This window comes from Scomber japonicus, chromosome 11, assembly GCF_027409825.1.
Source record: "Scomber japonicus isolate fScoJap1 chromosome 11, fScoJap1.pri, whole genome shotgun sequence".
Classification (NCBI taxonomy): Eukaryota; Metazoa; Chordata; class Actinopteri; order Scombriformes; family Scombridae; genus Scomber; species Scomber japonicus.
This window is the reverse complement of record NC_070588.1, coordinates 14,763,249-14,782,403: the sequence shown is the minus strand read 5'-3', so window position 1 is coordinate 14,782,403 and position 19,155 is coordinate 14,763,249. Positions and strand designations below refer to the sequence as shown.

Genomic DNA, 19,155 nt, shown 5'->3' with positions numbered 1-19,155 from the left:
CAGAGACTGTAGCTCTGAGAGCAGAAGCTGATGTGCTTCATGGTTAGTAGTACTACTGCACTTTGTCTACAAGTGTTACATCATAAACTGTCACTCTCAAGATTAACCCAGTGTTGACCCAGAAGGAACAAAATCTCGTACATGAAGTCTGAGGTTTTATTTGTCAGACCGTGTAGAGAAGAGAGATGAGAACATGAGGTCCAAACAGAAGCTACATGGCTAGTGGAAACTGTGGAAAAGGAAAGATTTGTGTGAAGACTTGTAATAACACAGTCGCACCATTTCATTTATTAAAATGCCTTTGAAAGAAATGTCATGGTGGATAAAGAGAGCAACACTACAGCTGCATAAAAGACATAGCACTTTTTACTCTTTTCATTAAATAATCATGATTCAGGGTCAGAAACTGCCATTAATGCCTCATAAAGGATGCCTCTATTTAAAGGTATTTACTGTGGAATGTCTATATGCTTAGTAGATCTTAATTCCTGTCTCAACTGGAAATTAAACCTTTGGGATTTGGTGTCTGAATGAGTGTTGCTGTGTGTGGGTGTGTGGCTAACAGCATGAGTCCATATGATCCTTGAATCGCACACATTGAGCTGCAACTGTATGCTTTCTTGCACAATTTACTGACAAAAGCTTTTAGAATTGAATGTTGATTGTTGTGCTTACTCTTTTACTTACTTGACTTACTTACAAAGTCCCTGTGTAGTTTAGAATGGGATAGAGTGATTGACTGAATTTGCCCGCAGCTATCTTCTGACAAAATATGCAAAACACAACTGACTTTGATCATTTTCATTAGGTGATGGCAGAAATACAACAAAACAGGATCAAAACGGGGAGCTTCGGGCACATTTTCATCCTGACAGGAAAAAAAACAACTTTTTACCCGTTTTTACCTGAGCACCAAGCCTGCAGTGGGCTCCACACTAACCTGACCAGATACTGAGCTACATTTCTACATCTCTGCACTTCAACGTCTAATTAGATTAAAGGTTAAAATACATGTTAAATATTGGGTATGAAAAATGAATTCAATACTTTAATAATGAAAGTTGCCCTACAGCAAGATTTACTGATTGAAATCAATTAATCAATAGATTCCAATTATATACAGTATGTAAACACACTAAATTACTAGAGCAATGTTTTTCAAGAATATTGTATGATAGATTGGGGTATGAAATGCACTGTATAATCTTACTTAAGGTACGGATCTGTCATTTGTTTTGGTGTAAAATCCACACGCTGGGTGCAGATCAAGTTTTGCCCTTTTTACTCGAAATGGGGGAAATATCCTATCCTTAATTTTTTGTAAAATTATATTGTCTTCATAGAACTAAAGTTTTTTTCCTCCTGACTTCTTATAAAACTAAAAGCCAAAATGGGCGGTTGTTTAGCTGTTTGTGTTTTAACTTGTTGTCTTGCTTTTACATTTATGCATTGACTTCAGTAGCATTGAACAAAAGACAATACTCTACTATTTGTTTTCCTGGTGTTCATAATGTTTGTCCTGCATGCTCGGACAGTAGTGAAACACTATCCATGATCAATACTGCAGCACTACTATCATTTAAAGTTATGACATAGAGGCAGTGAGTATTTTCTGAGTGCGTTATTGGAGCAGTGGCAGAATAGGACAAAGATGAGATGCACACATTTAAAGTTTTTGCTTTCTTAATCCTTCTAACAAAAATCCTTAGTTTTGAAGAACAATACAAGGGTCACAAACAGCTTTGCCTTGTTACAAATTCCCCACAATATGCAAATTTATGCAAATTGGTTGTGTTGGTCTTTCCATGGCAACCTTTATTTGTGTGCTGCAGATTTTCTAGTACTGGTCAAATATTTCCAAACTGTTTGCAACAATTTGTTGCAACCTCTTTTTTGTGTTTCCACATGAATGATTGTGGCTAAATTGATTTTTTTTATTATTATACAGTCATTTCATCTGTGGTGTTAGTTGAGAGAGTGGCTGTGCAGAGATGTTCCTGTTTTCATAATTATAGAGGATGCTTACAGCACTGTCAGCACTAACAGCTCAGAGTACTTAAAATGAGCAATCAATAATCACTCTCTTCTCTCTCTTTTCTTTCTCACTCCCGCCCTCTCTCTCCATCACTCTTTGTTACTTCTTTGTCCATTTGCAGGGAGACACATCTCAATGGGTGAGGTCCACTGATTCAGAAGTCCCTACACTACACCTCCAGCCCTCCTCTCTTCCCTTAAGCCTTGGTCGCCTTCACGTCAGTCAAAATGGCTTCAACAAGCCGGCTGTTGGGTTTGGCTGAGGTGGGGCTGAGGTGTGACCAGGAGATTGAGAGGAGATATGAGATTGTGCCCTCAGTGGTGTGCTCCATGTGCTGCCTCTTTGGGATCATCTACTGCTTCTTCGGTGAGTGATGATGTAGTTAAGTTTTGCTCGCAAATGTCAAGATAGTACTCACTGAAATGTATCTAAAAGGCTCCGATACATGACATGCAATCACTGAAAAATGTGATTTCAAGGTTTTCAAAAAAAACTTTAAAAGGTCAGATGTTAATGATACAGTGTGCAGTGTAGGGAGGTTTTTTTTTTCATTCCATCATACCTTCCTGACATTTTACCAGGTATACGGTAATATCACGGTATTTTCATGGAAGGAAACAAAATGTAAAAACTGAGGCTATGACTGAGGTGATAGGAGTCACTATACATACAGTATTGTATAGTAGTTATGTGCAGATCAGGATTTTTTAATAACCCGTATGAAAGCCATTCGACCTGCAAATATGTGTCAGTTAACCACTGGAACATGAATTGACCCACAAACTGCAAACTAATCAGATACCATTGGTACTAGCTGCTAGTACTACCACCCAATGCGTTGGTAGACAGAGTAGGCTAATCAAAAAAATGATGATGGGCTAGACCCGACGTTTGTGTCCTGTTATTTTATTTTTCGGCATATTTAACCTGTTAAACTCCAAGGTCCCCCAATTGGGGGACCCTGAGACTCTCCGCAGCAAAAGGCATAAAATGCTGCCCTAATTATGTAGCAATACAGTCATACTGCACTTCAAATTAAATAGGAGAAACTCCGCTACAAGCACGTCATTTTTACATACACCAAACACAACTCAAACACCAAGCATATTAATGATCAAATATCAAAATCCGAATAGCGTCAGAAAGTCAACCCACATTTCCATTGCTACCGTTTTGATACTTCATGGTACACAAACAAATAGCATCTCATATGAAAGCTAAGACCCTGGCGAGTTCAACAGTACCACTATTATTGCCTCAGTGAACCTGCAGCCAAAGAATACAAAGGTAAACAACCACTTATTTACAGCGACTAACAGAAATTCGGTCTTACCTTTGAAGTTTTGTGATGAAAAGTTAAAAAACAAAAAACGCTGGTTTTAGTAAGTCCAACATGGCCGTGTCTGTTTACAACCAATAAAACTTCAACCCAACTTCATTTTTTTGCGGGGGGCTTTCTGTCGGACGAATGCAATGAAGTTCGTTTCGTGTACGACCCATTTGCTTCCTTATAGTTAGCCAATCATGTGTCTGGCACAAATTTCGGGATAATCCCTATGTTCCCCGGGACCTATGTTCCCCGCTTTGTATGTGACCGGGGAACATAGGGATGATCCCGTCTACAGTTAGCCAGTTAGCTGAGTTAGCTGCTGAGTTAGCGGCCGAGTTAGCAACTGAGTTAGCCGCTGAGCTAGCAGCCGAGTTAGCCGCTAAGCTAGCAACCGAGTTAGCCGCGATCGGGGAACATAGGACCCGGGGAACATAGGTACACTCCCCAAATTTCGATACTGCCCCTAAAATCTATTGGCTCTAATGGTTAAAACGAGGTGTCCATCATCCAATTCGACCAATCCCCTGCCAAGATGCCTGCGTATCTTCCGGAGCTAAATCCAGCGATAGCTTCCTTTTATGCATGAGTGTACACCACTCGCTACTGCCCATTGCGGGTTGAGTGAGAGACGGTAGCTGTGTTTGAGTTTGTTGAGAGTTTTTTTTATTTTATTTTGTTGGTGTTTCTAATAAATATAAGTGCATCATTCACGATGTTTGTTATTCCAGACATTTAATCAATATTTTAGCTGTGGAACACAAGTCATCTGGAATGAATAAACAAAAATGATCTCTGAAATAAATAGGAAAAGACTAAAATAGTTGGACTAAAACTCGAATAAAATAACTTGAGTTCTCGTTTGACTAAAATGTTGAGACTTTTAGTCGACTAAAACATGATATGTGAATGACGAAATGTGACTAAGACTAAGAATGAACTTTGACACAAGACTAAGACTAAATTGAAAAATGGGTGACAAAATTAACACTAATTCAGCCTTTAAGTGCTTGTAATTTCGAAGTCTGTATTTTTGACAGTATTGAAAATAATGTTCAGCCTCATGCCACCGCTGCTCAATCCCAGATGGACAGATGGATGAAAATCATAGGCTACTGTCTGGATTTCTCAATACCCTGGTTTACTGTAATACCGTGCAGCCTAGTGCAGCATTGTCATTACCTCCAGTAAAGAGCTTCTCACCACCAATTAAGTGTATTGTAGCTGCTCTACGACTGGTGTGTCAGAGATCTGTGTGTTTTCATCCCAGACCTGTTTTAAATACCTACAGTGAATAATATTTCATGTTCTGTTATGACAATCATGTTTCTTTTTGGGTAACATTTAAACATAACAAAATAATGTCATAGTGTATGTACATCATAAGTTAATATTTGGCTAATTACTGCAAATTAAACAGCAGTTTCACTACTAACATACTGTACAGTGCTCACTTTACTTTGTTTTCCTCACTGTAATCTTTTTTCCTGCTCATACTGGCTGTTACAAGATCCCCATCAAATGCATTTTCAATGTAAGTGATGGGGGCCAAAATCCACAGTCATTTTGTGCAAAAATGAATTCAAAAGTTGATCTCAAGCTAACATGAGGCTTTAGCTTTAGAGTTAATCATATCAAGGGGATATCTGTCACAAGGTTCCCTCTTTATGTTTCTTCGGACAGTGTTTCCCTGTTGAGCTGTGAAGGAAGTATAGAAACAAAAAGAGAGACTTTGGCACTAAAAAGACTTTCATATGAAAGATACTTAATTTGACTAATTTGCACATAAGCTTCATATTAGCTTCAGATGAACTTTAAAAAAACATTTTTTTGCACAGAAGAAGGACTTTGGATTCTGACATATGTTTTCTTATAATTGAATCGGGTCAAATCATGGAATCTCCATTTCCCTACACCCTACTCAAAATTGCTATCATCATAAGACAGCTTCCTGCTGATTTTTAGAGAAAAAAGAAAAACACATTTCCAGCTGCTTGTTATTGCAACTAAATGCTGCAGCAGAACTACTGAGAAAAAAGGAAAGCACAGTTTTTCTCGAAATCAAAAATACCAGGCCAGGCTGGCAATGGGACCCCTGTTGTTTTTTTGTTTGTTTTTTGGGTTGTTTTTTCCCCTCTGAACCATCAAACGCCTAGACTGATACTGATTGCATGGGTCCATTCATACTTAACGTCCCCAGAGAGTGACTGCATTTAATTGCATCATAAGAATTAAGGGCTAATGAGTTTTAATATAAAGTCATTACAGGAAAAAGTAACCAATAAAGAATTACAGAGAAAGATGTGCTGTAATATTTTCACACTTTTTTCTTTTTTACATCAGAGTTGTTTATGTTGTTGCAAAATAAGATTAATTAAAAAGTGTGTCTCTGCTTGAAAGATGAGTAGCACAACTGCATAAAAGTGCACCAGTAATGACATTTGTTCAGAACCTACAAAGTGTTATTTATTTCTGTGTATTGCTGTAGGTTAGGTTATGTGTAATTTACAATGGTTGTAGTTAAAGTGGGAAAGCCAGTCATTATGTGAGTTAATCACAGTTTCTGAAAAGCTGTAGGGGAGCAGGCACACAAAACCAGATGTACGCAAGGTTTTCATGTCATGTTCCTTTACTGGACAATAAAGAGAAGGAGGGGGCGTGGTAGGAAACAAGAATGGGAGCTTCTACAAATGCTATTAAAGATTTGCATGTAGATGATACACAGGCCCAATACAAATATAATTAACTTCAGTTGATTTCCAGATGAGATAATGATAGATAATGCAGCCTATAAGATCCTTAATGACCTGATCTGTACAGGAATGCAAATTCCTAGACTGCCAGTAACACAATGTTACCATGTTGAATAAAATGGACAATTCAGTTCTATTCACTTAACATAAAAAAAATATAAAACTCCCAGAAAACTCTTGAGAGACTTGCAATTATGTCATGGACAATCTTGTGCTGTGTTCAATATATATAAAAGCTGAGAAAACAGAAACCCCATTGCTGTTGTTGAATGAATATTGATGTATGTTGAAGTTCCCTCTGCAGATGTGCTGCATACAAATACACAGAAAGATTCACTGATGTGCACAGCCAGCATTAAATATTCACTATATGTCCCGGTAGAGCATCAACCTGCATTACAAACAGGTTACCCAACAATTTTATTTTACAAAGTTCACAGCAAACATGAAGACCTAGAAGCCACGAAAGTACAGTGCACTTCAGACCCCAGACACTGAAATAGCTGTTCTTTACAATGATCGTCACCACTAGTGGGGCAGAAAACATAACGTTTGATCTCAGGGTGACATCAAAGGAAAGACCACATTGCATCCAACTTACAATGTACTTATCAGCTTCAGCTTATGTTACGAGTATGCACTTAGCGGCATAATGCATTTATATTAGCATTTTATTTTCTGCATGCACACAGTAGTTAACTTCAGCTTCATTCATAGAGACTGAGTCAATCTCCTAGGTTTCATTGTTAAAACTTGGTGGAGACAATTAGAGTTAAAAAAATGCTGCATAGCAGAATCAATCCAAAGTCTTTAGGGGCAGCCCTTTATAATGAGGTGATATACAGTTCACCATAGAGGAAAATGGGTAGAGAGCATCATTTCTGGTGAGGCATATCCCTCACAAAATGTATGGGGCATAGGTTTGTTAACGGCATGGATGTATTACAAGAGCTGGATACCCCGCCACTCAGCCTTGCAGCCAATTTTCCCCAATGGCCCCTTGTGGTATTGCAGTGAGGCCAGCGGGGGAAACACTACTGAGCATATTCAGTCGGCCATGCAACACGGAAACTAGAAACTTTTTTGGTGTATGCCCCAACCGAGCAATTCCTGAATTCCTGACTTAATGGGCACCATTTTTTGGTCCAGTATGCACATTTTTTAATACATCCCTGGTTAGCTGTTGTCCCCAGCTGCATTTTGAAATCTCCAGATTTTGAAAAAAATGATCATGTCTGATATCATGAGGCTAACACCAGCTCTACAAATCTCCATGTCAAAAAGAGAATCACTGAAAAATGTTGTTTCATGCGTGCTGCGAAAACATCATCATGTACACAATATCAAAGACAGAATGGCATCAATTCACCTTCACCATCTCTTCTATTTGACAGAATACTCTGAAAAAGAGAGAAGATAAAGAAGTGCATTTTCACCCTCAGTGCGAGATCCTGCTCTGTAATCAAACAAAATCATAGTTCAGCAAATGAGGGGCAATGTATTTTGTTGAAGTTGTACAGAACCCCCACAGTCACATTTGAATGATATGAGGAGAAAGACATTTGCAGTGGTTATTGCCTTTCCCTGCTGATAAATGTTTTTTTGCCACTGTAGAGTATTTGTTTGATCTAGAAATACAATGTTGCAGCAGAAATGATGAATGATGGTACAGGAAAATGATGGATGTGGCAAAGGAGGAGAAAGAGAGGAGGGAATAGCAGAGACAAGAGCTGGACAAGCTGAAGTGAACAGATGGGATGGAGGGTTTGGTGGCTGGGGAAAAAGTAAGGGAAGCAAAGAGGAACAAAAGAGGGAGTAGGAGGGATAAGCTGGAGAGGAGAGCAGTGGAACAATGGGGGAGTTAAAGGACTGAGAACGGGAGAAACACAAGGACAGAGAAGATGTAAGGAAAGGATGAACCAAAATCTAGGAGCAGTCAAGGAGAAATGTATTCATTGATCAATGAAGATTTTGATGGAAGAATAATGTTGGGAATTTATGACCAAACAGATGTTAAGGTGGCTTAGCTTTAGAAATGCTCTGGTTATTCTGTTTTCAGGCTTGTATTCATTCAGGCATTCTGTTACTAAAAGAGCAAGCAGCCATGAGGGATACAGTGGCTTTCACCACACTTTCGTTATTTAAGGGCATGGTGGCTGAAAGATATCTAGGAAATAAAAACACAGCACTCAGTGTAAGAGAATAAAGAAAGCTAGTAGAAGTGTATCAAATAAATGAGGTACGGTCACGAGGGAGGAGCAGGGATGGCGGTTTGGATGAGAGGAAGAATATTGTTTGGCTCAGCTGTGCAATGCCTGATTACACAGAGATAACAATCTGATGTTGGGTCCCCTCGAGACAGAGTCCAGTCTGAGAAAGGAGATACAGAGAGAAAATAAAGGGAGATGCACACATTAATAAACACAAAAGCAAAGGCCAAGGAGATTTAAAATGATGATCATTTAATGCTTTTAATTCTCAGAGTCTTTCCTTGTGTTTTTATGCTAAATATAATAAATAAAAAGGGAAATAAAAAGGGAATACATTGTGAGAGAGAAAAAATAAGAGAGAAAGCCAAAAAGGACAGGAGGGATCATATGATGGGAAAAGCAAAGGAAATTAGAAGGAGAGCAGATATTCCATTCAACATGCTTGTTGTCTAATGAATGTGAATGACCTTTTGTAATATGGTGATTATCATATTTTAAAGCAGCAAAACGATATGTGTACAGTTTATCTGCTCTTTCCATCATCCTCCATTAGTGAAATGGATCTGTCTGTGTGCTGTATACAAACTGCTCCCTTACCCACCACAGGAAGCAGGCTATTCATTGCTTTGTCCATACATGGTGCTTCCTCTATATAATGTAATGATCTTTCCCGTTTAAATATGATAACATCATATTAATTTCAATCCCTTTCCACAAAGCCACAAAGTTATTTATGTTTAGAAGTATAGAATAGCATGATATGGGTTTATAAATTGTAATTAATGGCAGTAATAAATACACATTTATCTTATCTATCTTATGAAGTGTTAAAAATATATTCTTAGTTGCTTCAATCACATAACCATGGATCCAGTCTCTGGATGTATTTGAAGTTATTAGTTCAAGATTTTTGTTTGAGATTTTTAGTTTTGTTTAAGTGTCTTTAAGTGTCTGTTCGTCATATCATCCTGATGCTCCAAAGAGCAAGACAAAGAGAAAGTGCAAAAAAGTGTCCCTCTTACAGATTGGGGATGCTTTATCAATAATAACTGAACAGTTTGTTACAATGTATAATCATTTTAGAACATTTGGCTCATAAAAAAATGAAAGTACATAATTTCCACTGTATTCTTTAAGTCATACTGTGTGTAGGCTTTGTTATTGTTGTACAGTAAGGCAAGGCAAGGCAAGGCAAGGCAAGGCAAGGCAGCTTTATTTATATAGCACATTTCATACCCAATGGCAACTTAATGTGCTTTACATAAAACAAAGTAAGTTAGTGTTGGTATGTTTCTGGAAGTGGACGGAGGTATCGATTGGTCGATTGTGTGTGTTAGTTAGTTTGTTTGTTTCTGCCAACACCACGTATTATCTTGTCCAAGTACCTTCTTATAAGCACTTTGCTGTTTGTATTTTCACTTTGTTCTCTAGTTGTATTTAATTTGATTGAACAGGTGCTTCTGTGTGTTCACTCAGGTACAGTGGTGCCACTGTTTGTATGCTTGTGCCTCACAGCAGTCTATTTCCTCTCTCTCCTGCAGGCTACCGATGCTTCAAGGCTGTGTTGTTCCTCACAGGCCTCATGTTTGGCTCTGTGGTCATCTTCATGCTGTGCTACAAGGAGAGGGTGATGGACACTCAGCTAAGCGTAGAGGCATCGGTTGGCATCGGCCTGGGCATCGGGACCTTATGTGGCCTGGTGACCATGTTGGTTCGCAGTGTAGGACTGTTTATGGTGGGCCTGCTGTTGGGCCTGCTGGTTGGAGTGGCTTCACTGGTGGTGAGGAGACACATCTAATTGTGCAATTTGAATTGTTTTTTTTGTTTTGTTTTTTTTTTGGGGGGGGGGGGTTACATTTGCACACAGAATCATAAAGAAACTGGATCAGTACAATCACCAAGTAATGCTGGCTAAGTTAAGTTACTGCATAACAGGTTGGACATAATAAAGTACTCTACATATGGGATACTGGCTTTGAATTCCAAAGCCAGTATCCCACTTCACATTAGTGTTTCACATCTGTGCTTTCACTGTCAGTGTAAATGTGATTATACCACCACAGTTATAGTGGCATTGCTATAGCACAACAGATAAACCAGCAGAATATGACATGACATGACAAAATTAAGTCAATATTATTCTCTAAACCTCCCCTTTGTATCTCTCTGCCCAAGGTCATGGAGGAGTTTTACCACCCCAAAACAGTGTGGGTCCCTCTGGGCATTCTTCTAGGTTCTGGGACCCTGTTTGCTGTCCTCACTCTTCAGTGGCAGCGCTGCTTTGTCACCCTCTCCACAGCCACCTTCGGCTCTGCCATCATCACTGTCACTGTGGATTACTTTATAGAGTTGTTTGCCTTGGTGCACTACATCTACGAGAGACTCAAGGTTTGTGTGTTTGTTTGTGTGCTTCTGTATAAACAGTTTGTGGCAGAGACAGAGAAAGAGAAATGTTATTAGCTTATTTGATGTGAGCTTGATGTGTGTTTTTTGAGGTAAGGAAGTGTTTGTCTGAGACTGATGGGAGCAACTGTGAACCAAAACATATCCCCATGACAGCAGAGTAAGAAAAACAGTACCTCACACTTGGATCTTTATCAGAGATCAAATATCATGAAACCTAAATGAATAAAGAATAAATTGTGTTTATCCAAGTGTAAATTCAGCCTGTTAGTTACTGCTTAAATAAAACTATATACAGATGCAGATTGTGCCCCAGCATGGAACCTGTTAACCCATGGTTGATATGCTCAGAAACAGCTGACTGAAGAGAGCCAGTCGCTTCATCTCACAGTGTCTGCTCTGTCTTTACTGTAATGTAGGCCACACTCACAAGCTTCAGGCAAGGGGAACACTGATGAAGCCAAAATTTGAATTTACTGTAATTTGTGCAGGGAGCGAGAATAAACATTTTTTTGTTTAGTGTACTGAAAAAGATTAACTTCCAGTATTTTGTGTTGTGTGCAACTTCCGCGCAATCACAATATTTACTACTTTGTGACAGTGACTATTGCAATGCTCACGTAGAGGGAATATTATCCCAAACAATCCTAAATTCTTTAAACAGACAGTCTCATTAAAATCATAATCTTTGTGTGTGTGTGTGTGTGTGTGTGTGTGTGTGTGTGTGTGTGTGTGTGTGTGTGTGTGTGTGTGTGTGTGTGTGTGTGTGTGTGTGTGTGTGTGTGTGTGTGTGTGTGTGTGTGTGTGTGTGTGTGTGTGTGTGTGTTCCTTATGTTATATTGTAGTCATGTGTACACTCTGTGGCCCTATATTTCATTATTGAGCTGTTTACCTTGGTCTCTCTGTGTGTGCGAGTGTGTGTGTGTGTGCGAGTGTGTGTGTGCGAGTGTGTGTGTGTGTGTGTACTACATACGTATGAGAGAGACAGACAGACTGACAGATGAAATCTTTGTTATAGACCACTTCACAGAGTGGTCAATACCAGTGATTTTAAACACTTCACCTTGGTGCACTTTCTACAAAACTTGCTGGAAGCTGTGGGGTGCCTGCAGGACTGAAGTGAGGGAGAGGGGTGGGTCAGTAGTTGATTTGGCTGTTTATCTGGAGGTCAGTGCATTTGATACGTACGTAAAGTAAGGGTGGTTGCTTTGGAGGAACTAGTGGTATATAGAAATACAAGTATATTTTATTGAAATAAAAAAAAACAAAAAAACATATACATATACAAAAATATATAAATACAGATAGATATAAATGAGATATAAAAAGATAGAATAGCAGATATTCATATATCCTCCAAAATCCATATCAAATATGGTCATAAAGCAGTCTAGCACACACATTTGCAGATCTGACACCAATAAGCATATATTACCAAGTAAAGAGAGGGGTATAACTTGGTAATTTATTAATTTAACATTTTAACTAGTAGTTATAGCGCAGTCAAAGTGGATTTAGTTTCTCATTGTATGTATACGTGACACTAGAAAGTGTCAACCTTGTTCTACAGAATGGCATGGGTCGACCTCTCATTCAGATAATATTGATCTAAATATTTTTTTAATAACTACATGGTGAAATAATACAAGCAGCAGAGAAGAAGGGATGCGGTTTGTTTACAGTGAGTGCAAGGAGAGGTTGATGACACTAATTGTTTTACAAAGTGCTGTAAAATTAATTAAGACTGCTGTTGTTAGCGCACTAGGGCTCTCATGTTAACTCATACAGTTTATGTTTACAACTCTATCCAACTGGTGAACAGTTTACATTGGTACAATATACACCCCAGGGCCCAAAAAACTCATAGTCATGTAGATTTATGACTAAAACTGTGTGTATGCACAAAGCCAGAAATGTTCGTCTTTTCATCAGATATACAACAAACAATGTTTGCATCAGCATGGTCCTCCATCAGAGCTAGAGCAGCTGTCCATTATGCACAGCTGTTTCTATTTATAGCTGCCATGTCATTAATTCATCACCTGTAAACCATAATCAGCAGTGATATCTCAATCATCATCATCATCATCATTAAACATCAGCAATATAATTAATGATTAGCTTTTATGGAAATCAACTTTACAGGGTATGCTACAATTAAGGATAAATAAAAAAGAAAGTGAATCAATGTTGGGGTGATTTCAGCTGTAAGAAGGTTACTTTTCATGCAAACTAGATTTATTGATTTATTGATGTATCCATATGTGTTGTACTTTCATAGCAAGAATACCTTCCATAGTTTTGTGGAAGACTATGAGGATTAATTTTTTCAACTGGAATTTTAACTGTCATCATTACAGGTGGCTCCAAAGAAGCCAGTCTGCTGGTTCACGTGGGTCATTATGGGAGTGTGGCCTGTCCTGGCTTTGCTTGGAGTGCTGATACAATGGAAAGTCACTGCAGAGGGATTTTCTCACACAGAGGGTGAGTGATGATGCTTGACAAAAACAGTCACACACTCAGGGCACACATATTGTTGTGGTTGGAACACCATCATTTATTTGTTTTTTTTAAAAGATGCTCTTATTGTAATATTTTCCATGTATTATTTAATTAGTGTTTTTTTTTGTTTTTTTTTACATAAATTTTAGTTTTTTTCTGAAATGCCATATTTCACCTTTAAAGAAATAGTTTGACATTTTTGGTAAACACATCTGTTTGCTTTTCTCACTGGGAGTTAAATGAGAAGATCAAGACTACTGTCATGTCTGTACATTCAATACAAAAGCTTGAGCCATGCAGTGGGTTGGCTTTGCTCAGCATAAAGACTGGAAACAGAAGGAAACAGCTAGCAAGCTCTGTTGAAAGACGATAACACAATCTCTTACTGACGTTTATGTCCAGGGCTATTTCATTGTTGGAAGAAGTTACCTCCTGGAGTCTTGCAGTGCAGTAAACTGTCATTATGTTGTATATATTACACTAAGATATTTCTAGTGGTTTGAAATTTGCAGGATTTTTTATGGTATATTAAACCAAAATGTACTAGTCTCTTTAGTTTCTGTTTTAGTAAATATTCTATTAAAAACAATTACAATACATTAGCAACAACAGCAAGGTGACCTAAAACTAAACTCTTCCCTTTTCTTAAATTTTCTCCTGTGTAGAAAATGCAGAAAGAAAAATAATTAATTTTTCAACTCTTGATGGTTTTGCCTGCGTGAACTATCATGTAAAAACACGTTGTTCATGTTCAGGCAACAGAGATCAAAAGCTTGCAGACGCATGCAGACACAGCTGGTTGGATGGAGAAACTTTCCTAGAATTGCCCAAAATACGCCAACTTAGTAACTGAGAGTCAGTTCAAACAAGGACAGAGAATCTGGCTGAGGGGAGACGGGGGGTAGCAGATGAAGGAATTGGGAGCAGATGTGCAGGTGGGTTTGGAGGTCAGGTGATATGGCAAGGTCTGAAGACACAGGGGAACAATTTCTGGACAATGGGAACAGCAGGTTTTGAAATTCCATAAAACTGGAAGGTCCTGAGGGAACTGAGGTCGTCTGAGACTGATGGGAGCAACTGAGAACCAGAACATATCCCCATGACAACAGAGTAAGAAAAACAGTACCTCACACTTGGATCTCTATCAGAGATCAAATATCATGAAACCTAAATCAGATGTACATGTACATCAAATGTACATCTTTTTAATAAAGAATAAATTGTGTTTACCCAAATGTAAATTAAGCCTGTTAGTTACTGCTTAAATAAAACTATATACAGATGCAGATTGTGCCCCAGCATGGAACCTGTTAACCCATGGTTGATATGCTCAGAAACAGCTGACTGAAGAGAGCCAGTCGCTTCATCTCACAGTGTCTGCTCTATCTTTACTGTAATGTAGGCCACACTCACAAGCTTCAGGCAAGGGAAACACTGATGAAGCCAAAATCTGAATTTACTGTAATTTGTGCAGGGAGAGAGAATACACATTTTTTTGTTTAGTGTACTGAAGAAGATTAACTTCCAGTATTTTGTGTTGTGTGCAACTTCCGCGCAATCATAATATTTACTACTTTGTGACAGTGACTATTGCAATGCTCACGTAGAGGGAATATTATCCCAAACAATCCTAAATTCTTTAAACAGACAGTCTCATTAAAATCATAATCTTTGTGAGGGGGGGGGGGGGGGCAGTGTGTGTGTGTGTGTGTGTGTGTGTGTGTATGCACGTATGCGCGTATGCGCAGTCACTGGAACATATTAAGCCTGTTCCAAGGAATTTTGGCATCTGGTTTCATGTAATTTCAGTTTGTGAGCAGTACACCAAGCTTGTGTAATCATGTTTTTATCATCTTAGAAATATTTCAAAAATATTTATCTGAAAGACACAGAGGCCATTCTACGTGCTGTCATCTCACCATACCTGGATTATTGCAACATCCTTTTTTTGTTGCCTGAACCAACATTGCATTGATCGCCTCCAGACTGCACAGTACTCAGCTGCCAGACTTTTAACCCGAGCCAAGAGACGCGTTCACATCATTACTATTACTTAGATTTTAAGATCTTACTGATTACTCTCAAGGCTCTTCATGGCCTCTCATCCTGCTACATCTTTGACCTCTTAGTACCGTACACACCGGTACGTACTTTGAGATCCTCGGGCAGAGGTCTCCATCTGTTACAGGGGCCCAGCTGAAAACTAAAGAGGACAGAGCGTTTGCAGCCTGTCAGAGGAAATCAGGTCGGCTGAGTCATTGTTCTCTTTTAAATCGCTTCTTAAAACACACTTTTAGAACCTTTCCTGATTTTACTTGGGTTTTAATTTTCATTATGCATTTTCTTTATTCTTGCTTTTTCCTACAAAATAGTTTTTAGTTTTTTCTTCTTTCTTTTTAAAATCTGATTTTATGGCTTGTCCTTTTTTATTTTGCTACCTTTGTGAAGCACTTTGTAATGTGGATTTGAAAAAGTGCTCTATAAATAAACATTATTATTATCATAATGTTGCATAATGCCGAATGCGTTATTGACGGAAACAGTTTTAATCTGTCCCGAAAGCAACCACAACACAGATGGCACGATCGCATGCACACACGCAAACATGTACCATAAATGCCGTACACAAACACAATACATACAGCTCATGCACACATATGGACACAGCCAGAGACAGAAATATACAAGGACATAGTCTCTCTCTCACTCATTCATACAGTAGCTATAGAGAAGAAGAAGAAGTCACTCACAGCCTCAAATAATGGGATTAAACGGCAGGCTGTCGTGGCTTCCAGTCAGAGGGTATGGATAAAGAGATAGATTAAGCTTTTTAGTGCTAAAATAGACCTTGGAAGGGATAGAGACATGAAGAAAGCACTGCTAGGCTAGAAAACATCCTCAAGAAAAAAAATAGAATCCTTAAAATTTGAGGAATACTGCTTCGTTAAAGTGCAAAAAGTTATTCCTTCCCATGACTTCATGATTAAAAAGTCTAGTGGTCCTCCTCAGTTTTAAACCATCACACACAAACAAGTGAATTCTACAAATACAAATCTCCATATTACACATTTTACCATACAATGAATGAACACTATATAAGAAATAATGAGAATTTCTTTAAGTGATTTTACAAATTAAGGGGTCCTGCACAAGGAGGGGTAAAATGGAAAGTAAAGTAATACACTAATGATGGTAAGGAGGTAATGAATAATAATTAAAAAAGAAAAAACAGGCTGAAAAAAGTCTCCATTTGTGGACTATATGCATTTTTATGATCATGATTATTATTGCAATTCTTGCTGCTCTTTGTTAAGAACCAGGTCATTGCTGTATTACTGATAGATTCATTTAATTTAGCCTTTCCCTAGTGTAAAGTCTTGAGGGTCATTCCTTTTTTTTTTAACCTTACTTGCAGCTGAACTCCAGTCAGAGTTCGTCTGTAGTCTTTAATGGCTGAAAGCGTCCTTTCATGGTGACAAGCACTGTATTGACAGAGAAAGGAGGATGGGGAATGATGTGGAGGAGAAAAGAGGGAGCAGGTGTACTGGGGGGTTGGGTGGAACTGGGGCAGGGTGGTGTGGGGATGTAGGGATGTGAACTGGGGCACAACCCAAATGGAGCAGTGAGGAAAGTCATCTGTCTATCAGCAGATTGAATAATATGCAGGACATAGGCATGATGAATCAGCTCCCTCTTATTTTCTATACTTTTATACGTTAATCATGATAAATAAAATCTTAACCACAACCTGGACCTTAATACTCAAACAGCCTTTGGAAAATGTGGGTACAGTCCAAAATGTTCTCACTCTCAAGGTCTTTGAGCTCTAATTGGTCCTTACAAAGATAGCTGTACAAGAGCACACACACACACAGAGACACACACACACAGACACACACACACACACACACACAGAGTAGCATTTGGCCAGAGGGGCCTGAGAGGGGGTGAGCTGAGGAAAAGAAAAGGGGGTATCATTAAGCAGTTTCCCTGGCAGATGGTGCCTCGTTAGCTGTCCGCCTACACAAAGAAACAACAACAACAGACACACACACACACACACACACACACACACACACAGTCTCGCCTGCAGTACATCATCATGAGATTCAGTGGGGTCTTTCTACTTGTGGCAACATTTTGACCCTACATAATTAACATGAAACAGATCTATCAACACCAAAACATATGCCTAAACAAAATGCCTAAAAACACCAAATATAATCATATGGGCAATCAATGGACAGCCAGACAGGATGGATTTGGGACATCCTTTGCTGCTGAGGGTGTGAAACTGACACAAATACACTCACACACTCATAATATGTCAGGAGCCGGAACAACCACAAGTACATGAAACAAGGAAAATATGCCAACTGACTGAATAGAATGAAGAAAACCAGGAAGCAGACTTTTTTTGTCCCTTTTTTGTTATTGTTGACTGTGCTTTCAACAAACCCCACAGTGATAATTCACCATAAGCATTTAGAGGCAGGATTATATAGTTTTAAATAGAAACCGTCCTTGTGTGACTGAAGGTTTCTTGTTTGTCTAGTAAGTCTCAGTGGTTTTGAATTTGTCCTGTCATCTTGCCTTGAGCAGTTACCCTTTCTCTCAATGAAAGCTGTATCGTATCTCATCATATAATGTCTTTCTTTATCATTTTCTCACTCCCTCGTTCCCTTCGTTTCTGTGTTATTTTCTCTATCTCTTTCTGTCTCTCAACACATTATCATGTCTTTGTTCTCGCCATCTCTCCAGTGGTGTTGAGTCGACAACAAAGGAGGGTCCAGCTCATGCGTATCCGGCAGCGGGAAGAGAGGCTGAAAAAGGAGAAGGAGAACAAGAAGAAGAAAAAACGTCAGAGCCAGAAGACCAACCACAAGCAGAAGCCCCATGCCCATCATCACCACCACCAGCAGTACCATCACCCAGGAACATCCCACCCTCATCACCAACCCCAGAGCTCTCAGCCACCTAAAGTCCCTCCTCCTCCTCAGACTGAACCTGGCTACCATCGCAAGGTCAACCCTAAGAGACGCTTTGATGGAGACGTGCTGTCGCCAGTAAGTCACCAGTAGCCTCTTTATTCTGTCTAAACAGGTCAAAATCTCATGGTTTCTACAATATAAGAAATCATAAAAGATGATCTTGTTGTAATATTTTCTGAAATGTCATAATTTCACCTTTAAAGGAATAGTTTGATATTTTTGGTAAATACATCTGGTTGCTTTTCTTGCTGACAGTTCAGATCAAAACTACTGTCTGATTACTGTACATTCAATAAAAAGCTTGAGCATTGCAGTGGGTTGGCTTTGCTCAGCATAAAGACTGGAAATAGAAGGAAACAGCTAGCAAGCTCTGTTGAAAGAAGATAACACAATCTCTTACTGACGTTTATGTCCAGGGCTATTTCTTTGTTGGGAGCAGTTATTTCCTTGAGTCTTACAGTGCAGTAAACTGTCATTATGTTGTATATATTACACTATGCTACACAATATATTCCTGTCCCCACACTGTATTTTCTATCTGTCCACAGAGCTACATCAGGAGTTTCAGGGACAGACAGACAGACAGACGAGCATACTCCCAAAGTCGTATGATGAGCCGCTCCCGGATGGCAGAACTTGACTATGACTGTGGCTCTCAAGTGCCCCTCACGGCCCCCACCGGACCCCCAGTGCGCATCTGAAGCAACAAAATACACAGACACACAACCCCCCGCACACACAATCACACAAGGCTGCATCCTCCTCTTTGCCACAGTTGGGGATAGAGAAACTAACCTTAGCGTGCCAACCTAATCAACTGCCTATTAACCCTACATGAACTCAGTATGTCCCAGATGTGGTATGACTGATGGTATGAGTCCCATACTGTTAAAGGTCATATTTATTTGGCTAGTTTGCTCCTGTTTTGTTGTTT

At 39.0% G+C, this 19,155-nt stretch overlaps 1 protein-coding gene across 1 annotated transcript; it reads left to right on the top strand.

The window, feature by feature from the left end:
• The first annotated feature begins 2,316 nt into the window (after positions 1-2,316).
• On the top strand, positions 2,317-18,922 carry tmem198a (transmembrane protein 198a). The gene is made up of 8 exons (XM_053328161.1): positions 2,317-2,401; positions 9,867-10,105; positions 10,501-10,713; positions 13,089-13,212; positions 17,992-18,090; positions 18,123-18,151; positions 18,204-18,296; positions 18,770-18,922. The coding sequence occupies exons 1-8, from the start codon at positions 2,365-2,367 to the stop codon at positions 18,920-18,922; spliced, it is 987 nt and encodes a 328-aa protein (XP_053184136.1). The 5' UTR covers positions 2,317-2,364.
• Positions 18,923-19,155: the final 233 nt, after the last annotated feature.

Excerpts from the sequence above, each read along its gene's own strand:
- tmem198a (XM_053328161.1), top strand. The coding sequence starts at position 2,365 with ATGTGCTGCCTCTTTGGGATCATCTACTGCTTCTTCG. Across the intron at positions 13,213-17,991 it reads GGGATTTTCTCACACAGAGG|TGGTGTTGAGTCGACAACAA; the intron begins GTGAGTGATGAT and ends CCATCTCTCCAG. Across the intron at positions 18,091-18,122 it reads GAACAAGAAGAAGAAAAAAC|CCCCATGCCCATCATCACCA; the intron begins GTCAGAGCCAGA and ends CACAAGCAGAAG.